Consider the following 11389-nt stretch of genomic DNA (forward strand, 5'->3'; position numbering starts at 1 on the left):
AATTAGGGAACATTCGACTGTTTAAAATATTGTTTATTAACAACATACATTCAAAGGATCGCTCTGAAATACCCAGCACAAACAACACACACCCGTTGACAATCACTTCGTTTTCCCATCAGTTTCAACACTGATTTGAACTCTCTGCAGCAACAAAGCCGGTATCACAACGGAGAGTTACATAACACGAACCACTCTCTCTTCGCCCACAAAACGCCAGCAGATAACAAACACCACTTCCCTTTCCCCCAGCAGACAGAACGTGTCCCGAGGCTCTAGGGAAAGCGCCCATTCCTGCAGAACCTCCCGGCTGCCACGGCGCTTCCCCGGGGCCCGTTCCCCGGGCGATGGCTGAGCACGGGGCAAGCCCCGCCGCCCGCCGAGCCCCTTTGTTCTCCCGGGCAGCCGGCGGGACACAGGTGGGGACACGGCGGGGCCGCGGGGCGGCTCCGGGCCCGGCACGGCCGCGGGCCCCGTTTGAACCGGCCCGCGCTTGGGGAAGGAGCCGCAGCCGCTGCCGGCGGGCGGGGCGGGCCGGGGCTGCCCCGGCCGGGCGGTGCAGGAGCCCCTCCGCTTCCCCCTCGGGAAAGGGGGATTAACCCTTGGCTCGCCCCGCTGCCCTCACCCCCTCCTCCCCCGGCCGGACGCGCGCCCCGTGTGCGCCGCAGTCTCCTCCTCCCGCGGCCCGGCCGGAGGCGGGCGGGGGCCGGGGCCGGGCAGGAGCGCGGGGAGCGGCCAGGCACGGCGGGGCAGCGCTGCGCGCAGCCACACCTACCTGTCTTCTCGTGGTCATAGCCCACCACGATGAAGTAGTCGGCCAGCCTGGCCATGGCTGCGCGGGGCGCGCCTCGGCCTCACCACCCCAGCGGCTGCGGCGGCGGCTCGGGGCAGGCTCAGCATCCTCCGCTCCGCGCCCGCCGCAGGAGGAACGGCACCACCTCAGCCATGTTGGAGGCGCGGGCGCGCCGTGCGCCTGCGCGCCGCCCGGACCGCTCGCCGTGACCCCGGGGCTGGGCGGGGGCTGGGGCGGCCCGGCCCGGCCGTCCCGCAGTGCCGCTGCCCCGGGCCGAGCGCCGTGCCGGGAACGCCGCTGCCAGCGCCGCGGCCTCCCTTCGCAGCCCCCCGCGGGCGGGGAGGGCCCGGCGGGGGAGGTCCGCGCCCCGCCCGCGCGGGGCTTTGTCTGCCGGCAGCCTCCCGCTGCGCGGTGGCCGCTCGGGGGGCAGCGGCTGCGGGGCACGTTCCCCTCGCGAAAGGCACTCGCGGCGGCTCCGAGCGCTCCGCGTGCCCGGGGACAGTCGGGTGCCTGAGCCGGGCTGCGCCTCGCCGCTCCCGCGAGGAGCTGCCGGGGCCGGGCATCGCCCCCGCCGGGGCTCCGCGGAAATGGAAGCGGGCGGCGGGATCACGCCGGCCCCGCCAGCCCGGCCTGGGGAACCGGGGACTGCGCTCCCAGAACGTGTCCGGTCGTGTTTTGTCCGGGCCGCCGCGGGGGGAGCCGTCTCTGTGGCGGTGCCGAGTGCCCTGACAGCAGCACCCACAGCCCGGAGCGGGCCCGGCCCCGCTGCTCCCCGCGGGTCGCCCGGTGGGGCAGTGGCCGGCAGTGCCTCGGCGTGACCCGCACGGCCCCGGACGTGCTGGCCCGGACACGGGCGGTGGCCGCCGGGGCGCTCCGCGGGGCCGCGCCGGGAGCCGCCGTGCGCAGGTGAGGCAGGCGCCTTTGGGACCGCGGCCCTCGGAAGCTTTGGGCTGTGCCAGCAGTCGCGGAGATGCTGAGGATGAACGAGCGGACTGTACAGCGCTTGGGTAGCTGGCGGAGTCTGCAAAAAACACTCTGATAAGCTCCTGTGTACCTCCCGTTTGACAGCACAGAGAGAAGAAGCAGCGCGGAGGAAGACATGGGTTGCATTCCAGCGGGGAGCAGTCGTGGGCACAGGGCTGGCTGGCAGTGGAAATGAAGCAAACTGGATTGGCTCCTGACGAGGGACCCAGCAGACAGTCAGTAGTGGTTTCTGCTTCAAACACGCCGCTCTTACACCTCGTGGCTGGGACATACTGACGCAGTGTCTTGCTGATAAGCCAGATGCAAATTGGTCAGGAATCTTCAAGCAGTGTTCCCGCTTCTGCCTTCTGAGCGAGGGGCAGAGGTTGACATCTTCCTGGAGTCATCAGCTTCGTGATTTAGCTGTTTTGAAGCAAATGACATGTGTAAAGATCCAATCCTAACACGTTTCCTTGTTTAAGGGTAAAGAAAAATTTATACATCGAAAAGATTGACCATACTTTTTGAGAAAGAGATGCACTCTGTGGGGTTAGTCACTTCTAGGTAGGAATTACATAGGAATACCTTAGTTAAGTCTTGTAAAGGCATTTTGGTCACAGGGCACAACAACAGATCACAAAAGCAAAGGATAATGTTCTGTACAGCTAAACCTGGAGGGAAAGTTTAAGGACACTAAGAAATTACCTAATTTGGAGCTGGAAGGGGACCACAGAGTTATCATATCTGTAGTCATAAAAAGATTCAGTATGCAATAACAAATCCCAGTAGTAAAATCTCACTGCTCTTTTAACACAGCACTTCTAGCAGGGGAGGATCACTCACACCTTTCCCAGAGCATTAATAAATGCTGGTTCAAGAGCAAGATGTTTATTTAGTGATTTCCCAATACTGCTAGTGCTCACTTCACAGCCTTGCTCCTTCTGCCATCTACATCAGTACAGCCAAAGTTTATAAAGCCTATAAAATTCTTAGAAAGTGGCACATCTTAAATAAGAAATAGGAAGTTCAGTTGAGCTTATTTATTTAACAGAATCACAGAATGGTTTGGGACAGGAGGGATCTTAAGGATCATCTTGTTCCAGCCCCCCTGCTACAGGCAGGGACACGTTCCATGACACCAGGTTGCTCAGACCCGTCCAACCACACTACGAACACTTCCAGAGATGTGGCATCCACAACTTCTCTGGGCAACTTCCCTTAAGTATAGAGAAATCACGTTCTTTTAGGATAAGTGAGGAAGAACAGACACGGTGTTCACCAATATTCTAATGAAAAGTAGAACTGAATGCTCCTCCAGACCACCAAACCTCAATTCCCTCACTTGCAGCAGGGTAGCCCAGCTGCCCTCAGGAGAAGCAGGGACTCACAGAGGACACCAAGGCACAGGTCTCCACAAGCACCTAGTCATGTACTTACCCCAGGGGAAGAACTGCGAGGCTGCAGCCTCTCCAAGAGCCTGAAAGCACTCAGAGACAATGTTCCCATGCTCACATTGTGCCCTTGCCAACAACAAGGTGTGAATGTTCACAATACCTTCTACAGTTCACTCCTTCAGGAAACACAATTCACACTCTGCCTGCAGTCTCTTTATCCATTTATGTCTTGTACCCACCCCATGCCAGAACAGGGGGGCAGCCATGACCCCGACCAGGCTTTCCCCTACCAACACACATCCCCCACTCACTTTGGAGCTTTGTTTGGTGGCCTCAAACCTTTCATACATAAGGCTCACTAAGCACCTCCAATGGCACTACCAGAAATGGAATCACCCCTTTGTCACTGTGCCCTTGGCACCGAGAGAGCTGGCTGAGTGCAGGCACCAACAGCAAGGTTTTTCTGTGTGGAGCTTGGTTGAGGTTTTAGATCCTTCAGGGGGTGCCATTCTTCTATTAGCATTATCTTTCTGCTGATTTCATGCAGCCTGAAATACAATCAAGTCTATTCATACTCAGGGCATATGAATTCAGAACAATTTGTTTAAACAAAGTGGAACATGCAAAGGCACTTCCACTGCCTTCAAACAACAGTTTTCTTCCACAATCAGCACTGAATATTTGTCTTACACTGATTCCCCATTGATACCCACAGATTCTAGACCTTTTCTTTTGGAATAAATCCCAGCCTGAATAAAATGCTCTATTAACAGCAACTCATCTTCATCATGTCCCTGTCAGAGCAGATATTTGTAAGGTCTAAACAGGTCCAGGAACTGGCTGCTCCTCCAGGCCAGCTTCCCACCATGGAAGAGGCAGCATCCAGGAGACTCTGCACTTCACATCACAGACTGGTCTTGCTGAACTGCTTGACATTGCCTCAGACTAACAGCTTGTGAATGATGTTTCTGTGGAACATTCTGTGTAACAGTTTTTGGGTTTTTTTAATAAAAAGGAAATAACTATTTCTGGAACAATTTTTTAAAAAGTGGTCACTGTTACATCATAGTACCAATGCAGTGACTATTGCTCATTTCCAAACTGCATGAGAATCCAAGTTTGTAGAAAGACCAAAATGAGCATCTGGACAAAGAACATGATGTTTTGTGGTAGATTTGGACCAGCTTTACTTGCTGAAGCCCTTTCACAAATCACATCACCAACAAACTGATCATTTATGTGTCAGAGTTTGCCACCTCATGAATTTGCATGAATTTTGTATCACAGAGATGATAATTACAGTCAGTATGGAAGTCACATGAGACTTGTGTTACTACTATTATTACTATTCCTAAATCAACGTAGGAGTTTTTTCTGCATTGTTTGGCTAAGAGTATACAAAATGCACTTCCCGTTTAAGCCAGGGATTTTAATGAGGGATTTTCCAGCATTTGAGGAAACGTGTGATACTTTTTTTTTTCTTTACTGGAATGGGAGACTTAATTTGAGTCAAAGAAATGCTTATCACATAAAATCCTGGCTTCTCATCCGGGAGAAAAAAGTTAGATTCAGTTTCAACTTCTGCTAATCAAGGAAATGCTTGAACTCGCACGAGCTGCCTCATGAGGTCTCTAAAATCGAGCCATCGCGGGCTGATGCAGTCGTGCAGCTCTGGCCATGATACGGTCCCGTTCTAGACCACTCATTTTCCCATTTCTTCCTCCCTGTGCTCCCCCCCAGCCTCCCGCTCCGTGCGTTTGAGCTCCGGAGCGCGGTGCGGGGCGCGGCTCCGGGAGCTGCGGGCGGACGGGACGAGGGCGAGCCCGGGGCAGCCCCGCTGCTGCCGGCGCTCCGGGGCAGGGCAGGTGCGGCGGATCCCGGCTCAGGGCCCGGGGATCGGGCTCGCCCCGCGGAGCCGCGCTGGGGGCTCGGGCGGAGGGGCGGCCGCTGATGCCATGGGGACAGGCTCCCGCGCCAGCCTGTCCGCACAGGTAGATGCCGGAGACAGAAGCCTCCAGATGTCTGGACGCTGGGGAGGGAGGGAGGGAGAGAGCACCTGAGCCTGAGTGAGCCGTGCACGGGAAAGTTTCCGTCATCCCCTTGCACATACCTCTCCGGGGTGTTGTTACACACCGCGGTTATCTAGAAAGGCACAGTCACGAGCACCCACTCACTCACCTGACTTTTGAAACACTTTGCTTGGGGCAAGATGTGAGAGAAACATGTCATCGGCTCATTCCTTCCCGCCGAGTGTCTCTCGCTGGCCAGGGGAGCAGATCTCCGGGGGCATTTCCCTCGGTCCCGCCGAATTTGCAGTGCGACAAAGTAAGCGGAGACACGGTCCATCCGCTGCTGCCTTCCAGCGCTCCCTGCGAAGCCGGACCTCTGCACTTCTGAAGCGCCACGGAGCAAAGACGCGAAAGGCTGTAAAAAACCACACGAAGGTTTTGCTGCTGGCCAGCAGGGAGAATGCTGCTAGACCCCGACCCTGCACTGGCGGAGCTTTCTGGCCGGGAAGTGGCCGCACTCACGTCCGTGGGGGTTTGGGGATTGGGAATAGCACAAGGCACGGCGGATCTTGCCGGCACCCGTAACCTCAGGCGTTTCAGTGACCCTGGGTTTGCCCCAAAGCAGTGCCACTTGCTCTGTTCCAAGGCACAGAACTGGGCTCTAACCTTCACCTGCCAACACCATTTGAATCGTGATCTACTTGAATCGATCAAGTAAATCAAATTCATATTATTAGATCAAAAATGCACCCGAGTTGAGTCATAAATATTAATTATGCCCGATTTGCCACCTCCTTACTTATATAAAGAAGGCTGTCATTCCAGTTACTCATTATAAATTCACGTTGTCCAAATATGGGTTTATTTTTGGAACTTTGATATTTGATGGATTTTCATGGATTTTGGAACGGATTGAGTCTGGTTCCTACTCCCCTGCTTTCACTTACCTGAAGCTACGATGTCTAGAATGAGAAATTATCCTACAGACAACGTAAATATAATTATATATTGGGAGTTAAAACGCCTGTCCCCAGTACAACAGGCTGAGGGGCTCATCGGATTTTGCAAGTTGAGCCATGACTCAGAATCCTAAAATCTGCCGTTATAATTAGCAAAATACCAAGGGGGTTGTTTAAGATAATTTTCAATAATCCTCTTATCCCCCCCCGCCCCATGTTGCCCCCCAGTCCAGGTCAGAATGCTTAAGGAGTGCTTGAAATGTAGGGGTGGGGGGGTGCCAGAAGAGAGATCGTCCAGCCACGCCAAGGTCCACCCACTTCTCAGCGCTCCTCTATAAAAGCGAGCAGTGGAGCGCAGAGCTCGGCAGTGATTACTTCACACACATACACACACAAAGGAGGAGTCCTCGCTCCTCAGGAAGCCCTGCAAGCTCGGATCGCTACTACAAAAACATTTGTCTCAGTGGATTATCCTCACTGTCAGGTAAGAACTTTTTTTTTTCCCTGTCCTTGGCAGCAACAAAAGGTTCAGGGGAGGTGGAACGCACGTAAAATTCTACTAAATTTGGACTGTTTTGAAGAGTTTGGAGTTATGCTGTGCAGTCTTGCACTGGCTCTTGGCATCAGCTGCAGTTTACAACATACCCAGAACTAGCTGGTTCTGCGTGTGAAGTGGGAAGAAGAGCTATCAGGGAATAAACTTCTCGGCAGCAAAACACTTGCTGGAGCTTGGAAACGATGCGTCCGATAGCCAGCTCTCTCTAATCTTACGGGTTTGCTAAATCCTAGTGCAAGCCGCTGGGGGTATTCTGGAAATCCTGCTGGTTTTCAGCCGCCTCTGCAACTAAACTCCCGACAAACGTAAACTTTGGAGGCTCTGTTATTTACTCTGTGATAAGTTGTTGAGCAAATATTAGCTTCTGGTTCATATCAGACACAAAGTCCCCGGTAGCCTGGGGGCTCTGCGAGGGAAGGAGCTCTCTGGAATCACCAGGAATAAAGGACAGTCCTTACTTGACTTTTATTAGCATGCTTATAGTTCTTCTCTTTTCCCTCCAGCAGGAACCCAGCCAGAATGAAACTAGTTCACGTAGCCCTGCTCTATCTCGGCTCTGTGACCTTCTTCGGGGTGGATGCTGCAAGGGTGGACGTAGCGACAGAGTTCAAAAGAAAGTGAGTATCGGAGCGCGCCCTCCTGCCAGCGCCCCGCGCCCGGCTCCGGCCGCGATCAGAGGCGCTGCATTCCCTGCGGGAATTGCTCAGCTCCTTAAAGGCCACGCGCCCTTTCAGGAAACATTGGAGGGAGGGAAAAAAAAAAAAAAAAAAAAAAGGACAAAATCTCGGCGCTGCCAAAGATTTTCGCCCCTCGAATCTATTTGGTTTGGCTCCCGCCCTGCAGCAGACTTGCGATAACAGGCTCTTCCCTTGCGCTCCTTTCAGATGGACGAAATGGGCACTAAGCCGAACCAAGCGGGACGTGAAGCCTGCGGGCGTGCTCCGAGGGCTGGGGGCAGCCGCCGACGTGCTGCCTCTCATCCGCACTCAGGACGTGAAGGAAGATTCCCGAGTCTCGCCTCCCAGGTAAATTCCAGCCCTTCCTGGGCTCGGGCACTTGCTCGAGGCAGCGGAAAGTTTCGGGGTCCCCTCGTTTCCGGGTGTTTAGGGCTATTCTCGCTGTAGATCCTCCCCGGCCCAGAGGCAGGTCCTGCCCGGGCTGCACATCGCGCTGGAGGCAGCCTCCCGCCTTCCCCTCCCCGCGCTCTTCAGCTGGCGGGAGATAGTAGCGCCTTCGCTGCAAAGTCAGATATAAATAGTAACTGGAGCCCTGGGTGCACAGGGAAGAGAACAGCCGAAGAGCGGCAGGGCCTCTCCCGGCGAGGGCAGCGCACTCTGGGTGCACCACGCCGCTGGGTGCGGGACAGCCGGGGCTGCTGGGGGGCACCGTGGGGACCAGCCCGTCTCCAGCCCGGGGTCTCCCTGCCCTCCCCTTCCCTCGCCCACCGGGTCCCCTCCTCCGAGCCCCCAGCGCGCTTTTCTCATGCCCGCTCTCTCTCTTCCTGCAGCAACCGGGAGGATGCTCACATCCGCGTCAAGCGCTACCGCCAGAGCATTAACAGATTCCCCCACTTCCAAACAAAGGCGTGCCGCTTCGGGACGTGCACGGTGCATTGGCTGGTCGACGAGCTCCACAAGGCGGCCGTCAACGACATGAACGATGCCGCCCCCCCCAGCAAGATCAGCCCCCAGGGCTACGGCCGCCGGCGGCGTTCCCTGCCCGAGCGCCGCAGCCCAGCGCGCTCCCCCCGCTCCGGGCGGCGCCCCCGGACGCGCCTCGCCGCCGTCCTCGGAGGAGTCTGAGCGCCGCAAGACCCGGCCGAGGCCGCCTCGACGGATGGACTGAGGCTCGGGCTGAGACCCGGCAGCAGTGGCGGAGAGCGCCCGCCCGGGCGGGACCCCGGCGCGCCCTCGGCGGGGGAGCTGAGAAGGGCAGCGGACGCTGCGCCCCCCGCTCGCCACCACGGACTCTTTGCCCTGCCCGGGCCGGTTCCGCCGCCCGGGACGCGAAGGCGCCGCCGCTGCTCCCGGGGGCCCGGGCGGCCCTCGCCGCCCTCCCCCGGTCCGAGGGGGGGATGCTCAGGGGGGACCCGCCGGTGGCGACGGGCCCCGGGCTCGCCCTCCGCGCCCGCGGGCTGCAGGGTGCGCGTCAGCCGTGGGCAAGGACGGGCCGCCCACATCTGCTCTACCCTCTGCGTTAGGTGCACCCGGCAGGGAATCGGACACTCTTCAGTCCCTGCGGGGACTGCGATATACTTGAACGTCACAGAGAGGAAAAGTGCAATTGTACGTGGTTTTTGTTAATTATAAGTGCGGTGTGTGTGGATCACGAGATATGCATTGGTATTTAAGATTGTTCTGTGTCATGTCTTTTTTTTTTTTGAAAAATATATTTTATTTTTATACGGTTTATATATATATATATATATATTGCATAAGGGCATTTTAAAACATTGTATCCCCTCTATTTTTCATATCGTGAATGTCAAACGTTAAACTCTTTTTCCATACCTTTTTTTATCTTGCATTCCAGACTGGTGAAAGATATAGAGAATGTATCAGCTGTTCTCCATGGGTAATATGTGAAATAAAATAAACACAATTACATAAAACACTTCGGTTATGTTGTCTTTAGTGGGGCAGTGGTCAAGATGAATCATTTCTCAGTCCTACCCCTGCTAAGCTAGAATTGGCAGTCCTGGGACAGACCAAAACTCTTCCCTTGCTGACTTTGTTAGCAACCACCTTATCTCATCAAATGGAGTAAACTCCGAGCCAGCAATGCATCCTAAAATTCCAGGGCAGGTCTGTCGAGAAGGCTCTAAGGCTCTTTTCTGCCCACACGTTCAAGCCAGGGCTGAAACGTGTCACAGCTTGGATTGATCGTGCAAGTTTATTTTTTGCCCTAATTAATCAGAGAAACAACTGCACACTTCAACATTGCACAACAAAGTAACAGATTTATTGAGGCAGCACGTTCCAAAAATGGTCATGGCAGCTTCCAAGGTTATTTATGTTGAAGGATTTCCTGGGCCACAGTTCAGGTTAAAGTTAAATGGTGACCGGTTCAGTGCGGGGAGAACATTTTGGATAAAAGCTTAGCATGAGGGATTTTGTTGTTTTGTTCTTTTTTGTTGTTTTGTTTTGTTCTCTCTCTTTTTTTTTTTAACAAATTCCAAGCACAGACCAAAAAACAAATGTGAAACTGAACCTTATTAATGCACCACCAGCACCATCTATTGGTGTCTACTGCTTGCACTCCAAGAAAACAAACCTAAAACCTAAACAAGTGTATTGAAATAACTTCTTGGGTGAAACACAGCATCTCCTCTATTCTATCATATCTCTGAACATAGTTAATATGTACAGGAGAGGAGTGGGGAACATAAGATCTCAATGCTTCTAGAATAAATGAAGTGGGGATTTAATATATATATATATTTTACCTAATAGTAAATCCCTCAAAAACATATATTTATGAGAAAAATTGAAAAGAACTGGCACTGACACCTTTCCAGGAAACTGCTGCAAAAACCTTGGGTAGGGATCTAGTGATGATACACTTGGCATGTAATCATGATTTTTCTTTCCAAACTTTGAAGTTCTGCTCAGAGGTGCCTATTTTTAGTTTCTTTCGAAGCACTTTCAACTAAGAGTTTTGAAATCCTGAGAGGTGGGTTTTCCACTGTTTAAAGAAAATCAAAGATAATGACACTTTGCCAGTTTTAATTACCTGTTTGTTAACAGCTGGAAGAGAATTTACCTATCTCCTGCCAATGGCCTTCCTGGTCCAGATTTTGTGAGATATAAGGGATGACACAAATGCATGGTCTTCAGCACAGGGTGTAGCTGCCAGCTGAGAAAAAAGCAAGTGGCTATTCTCAGACCATGGAAAACCTGGAAATTAGAATTGTTGCTGTTGCAAGTTTTGTGGTGCTTGCAGTGAGAAATTACAATGTGTAGGTGAAACACTGATCCTACTTAATGTGCACAGCACAAGAAAACAATGGCAACAGAACCATCCAATTTAATAGCTACAACGTTTTCCTTGTAAGTTCCACAGTCAGTATTTTTGCCATCTAAGTTTGGGACAGAAGGCTGGCTTGGGCTACAGTGTGGTTAAGTATGTACTTGCCAACTAGTTCCTTTTGTTTGTATTGATCTTTTTTCTTCACTTCCTGCCAAAACCCCACATAGAGTACCTTTTCTTCCCTCCTTCCCTCTTCACTGGTGGAAAACACTTCACTCAAAGCTGAAAGCTGAACCAGACAGGGCTCAGAGCAGCCAGCTGGTGCAGGATGGCACAATTCTGACCTGACTGGAGTTTAGGAAGTGCAGCTTATGTTTGGAAGGACCAAGAGCACCACCTGCCGCGCCTGTAAGGAGAAGCGAAACTCTCTGCAATAAATAGCAACCAAAGAAAAGAAAGACTGGGCTCTTTGTAGTTCCCTCCATTCCTCCACCAGTCTGTGAAACCATGCTGTTTTAAAGCAGGAACACTGCTGAAGGAGAGTGTCAGAAAGCAGTGAGCAGCCCAAAGATGACACATTCTTTGAGTGTGAAGAGCAGACAAGGACGATGTCAGTGGATTTTGGCTGACCTAGGCTAGATAAGCTGGAGGAGAATGGCAGAGAGGAGAAAGGCAGGCAGGGACTCTTTCCCATTGCACAGACTAACACCCCAGTCCCAGCTCCAAGTTTCAGGGAAAGAGCTTAA

The 11389-nt window shown here is 53.4% G+C and overlaps 2 protein-coding genes across 7 annotated transcripts in view; one reads left to right on the forward strand and one right to left on the reverse strand.

The window, feature by feature from the left end:
* Positions 1 to 952, reverse strand: part of SBF2 (SET binding factor 2) — a 234905-nt gene extending 233953 nt beyond the window's left edge. For all 6 annotated transcript variants that reach the window (XM_033062209.2, XM_033062207.2, XM_033062210.2 and 3 more), the window contains exon 1: positions 776 to 952. In XM_033062209.2, coding sequence (XP_032918100.1) covers positions 776 to 830 — 55 coding nt within the window. In that variant the 5' untranslated portion in view covers positions 831 to 952. The remainder of the gene's footprint in view (positions 1 to 775) is intronic.
* Positions 953 to 6498: 5546 nt separating this feature from the next.
* On the forward strand, positions 6499 to 8476 carry ADM (adrenomedullin). Its single transcript, XM_033062784.1, has 4 exons — positions 6499 to 6602; positions 7178 to 7291; positions 7559 to 7699; positions 8182 to 8476. Exons 2-4 carry the CDS (start codon positions 7194 to 7196, stop codon positions 8474 to 8476), a joined length of 534 nt encoding a protein of 177 aa, XP_032918675.1. The 5' UTR covers positions 6499 to 6602; positions 7178 to 7193.
* The last annotated feature ends 2913 nt before the right edge of the window (positions 8477 to 11389 follow it).

The sequence above is a fragment of the Catharus ustulatus genome, chromosome 6 (assembly GCF_009819885.2).
Source record: "Catharus ustulatus isolate bCatUst1 chromosome 6, bCatUst1.pri.v2, whole genome shotgun sequence".
NCBI lineage: Eukaryota > Metazoa > Chordata > Aves > Passeriformes > Turdidae > Catharus > Catharus ustulatus.

What these genes read in the sequence shown, in the direction of transcription:
- ADM (XM_033062784.1), top strand. Translation starts at nt 7,194, where the DNA reads ATGAAACTAGTTCACGTAGCCCTGCTCTATCTCGGCTCTGTGACCTTC. An exon ending in GCGACAGAGTTCAAAAGAAA is followed by an intron (nt 7,292 to 7,558) that starts GTGAGTATCGGA and finishes CGCTCCTTTCAG; the next exon opens with ATGGACGAAATGGGCACTAA. An exon ending in TCCCGAGTCTCGCCTCCCAG is followed by an intron (nt 7,700 to 8,181) that starts GTAAATTCCAGC and finishes CTCTTCCTGCAG; the next exon opens with CAACCGGGAGGATGCTCACA.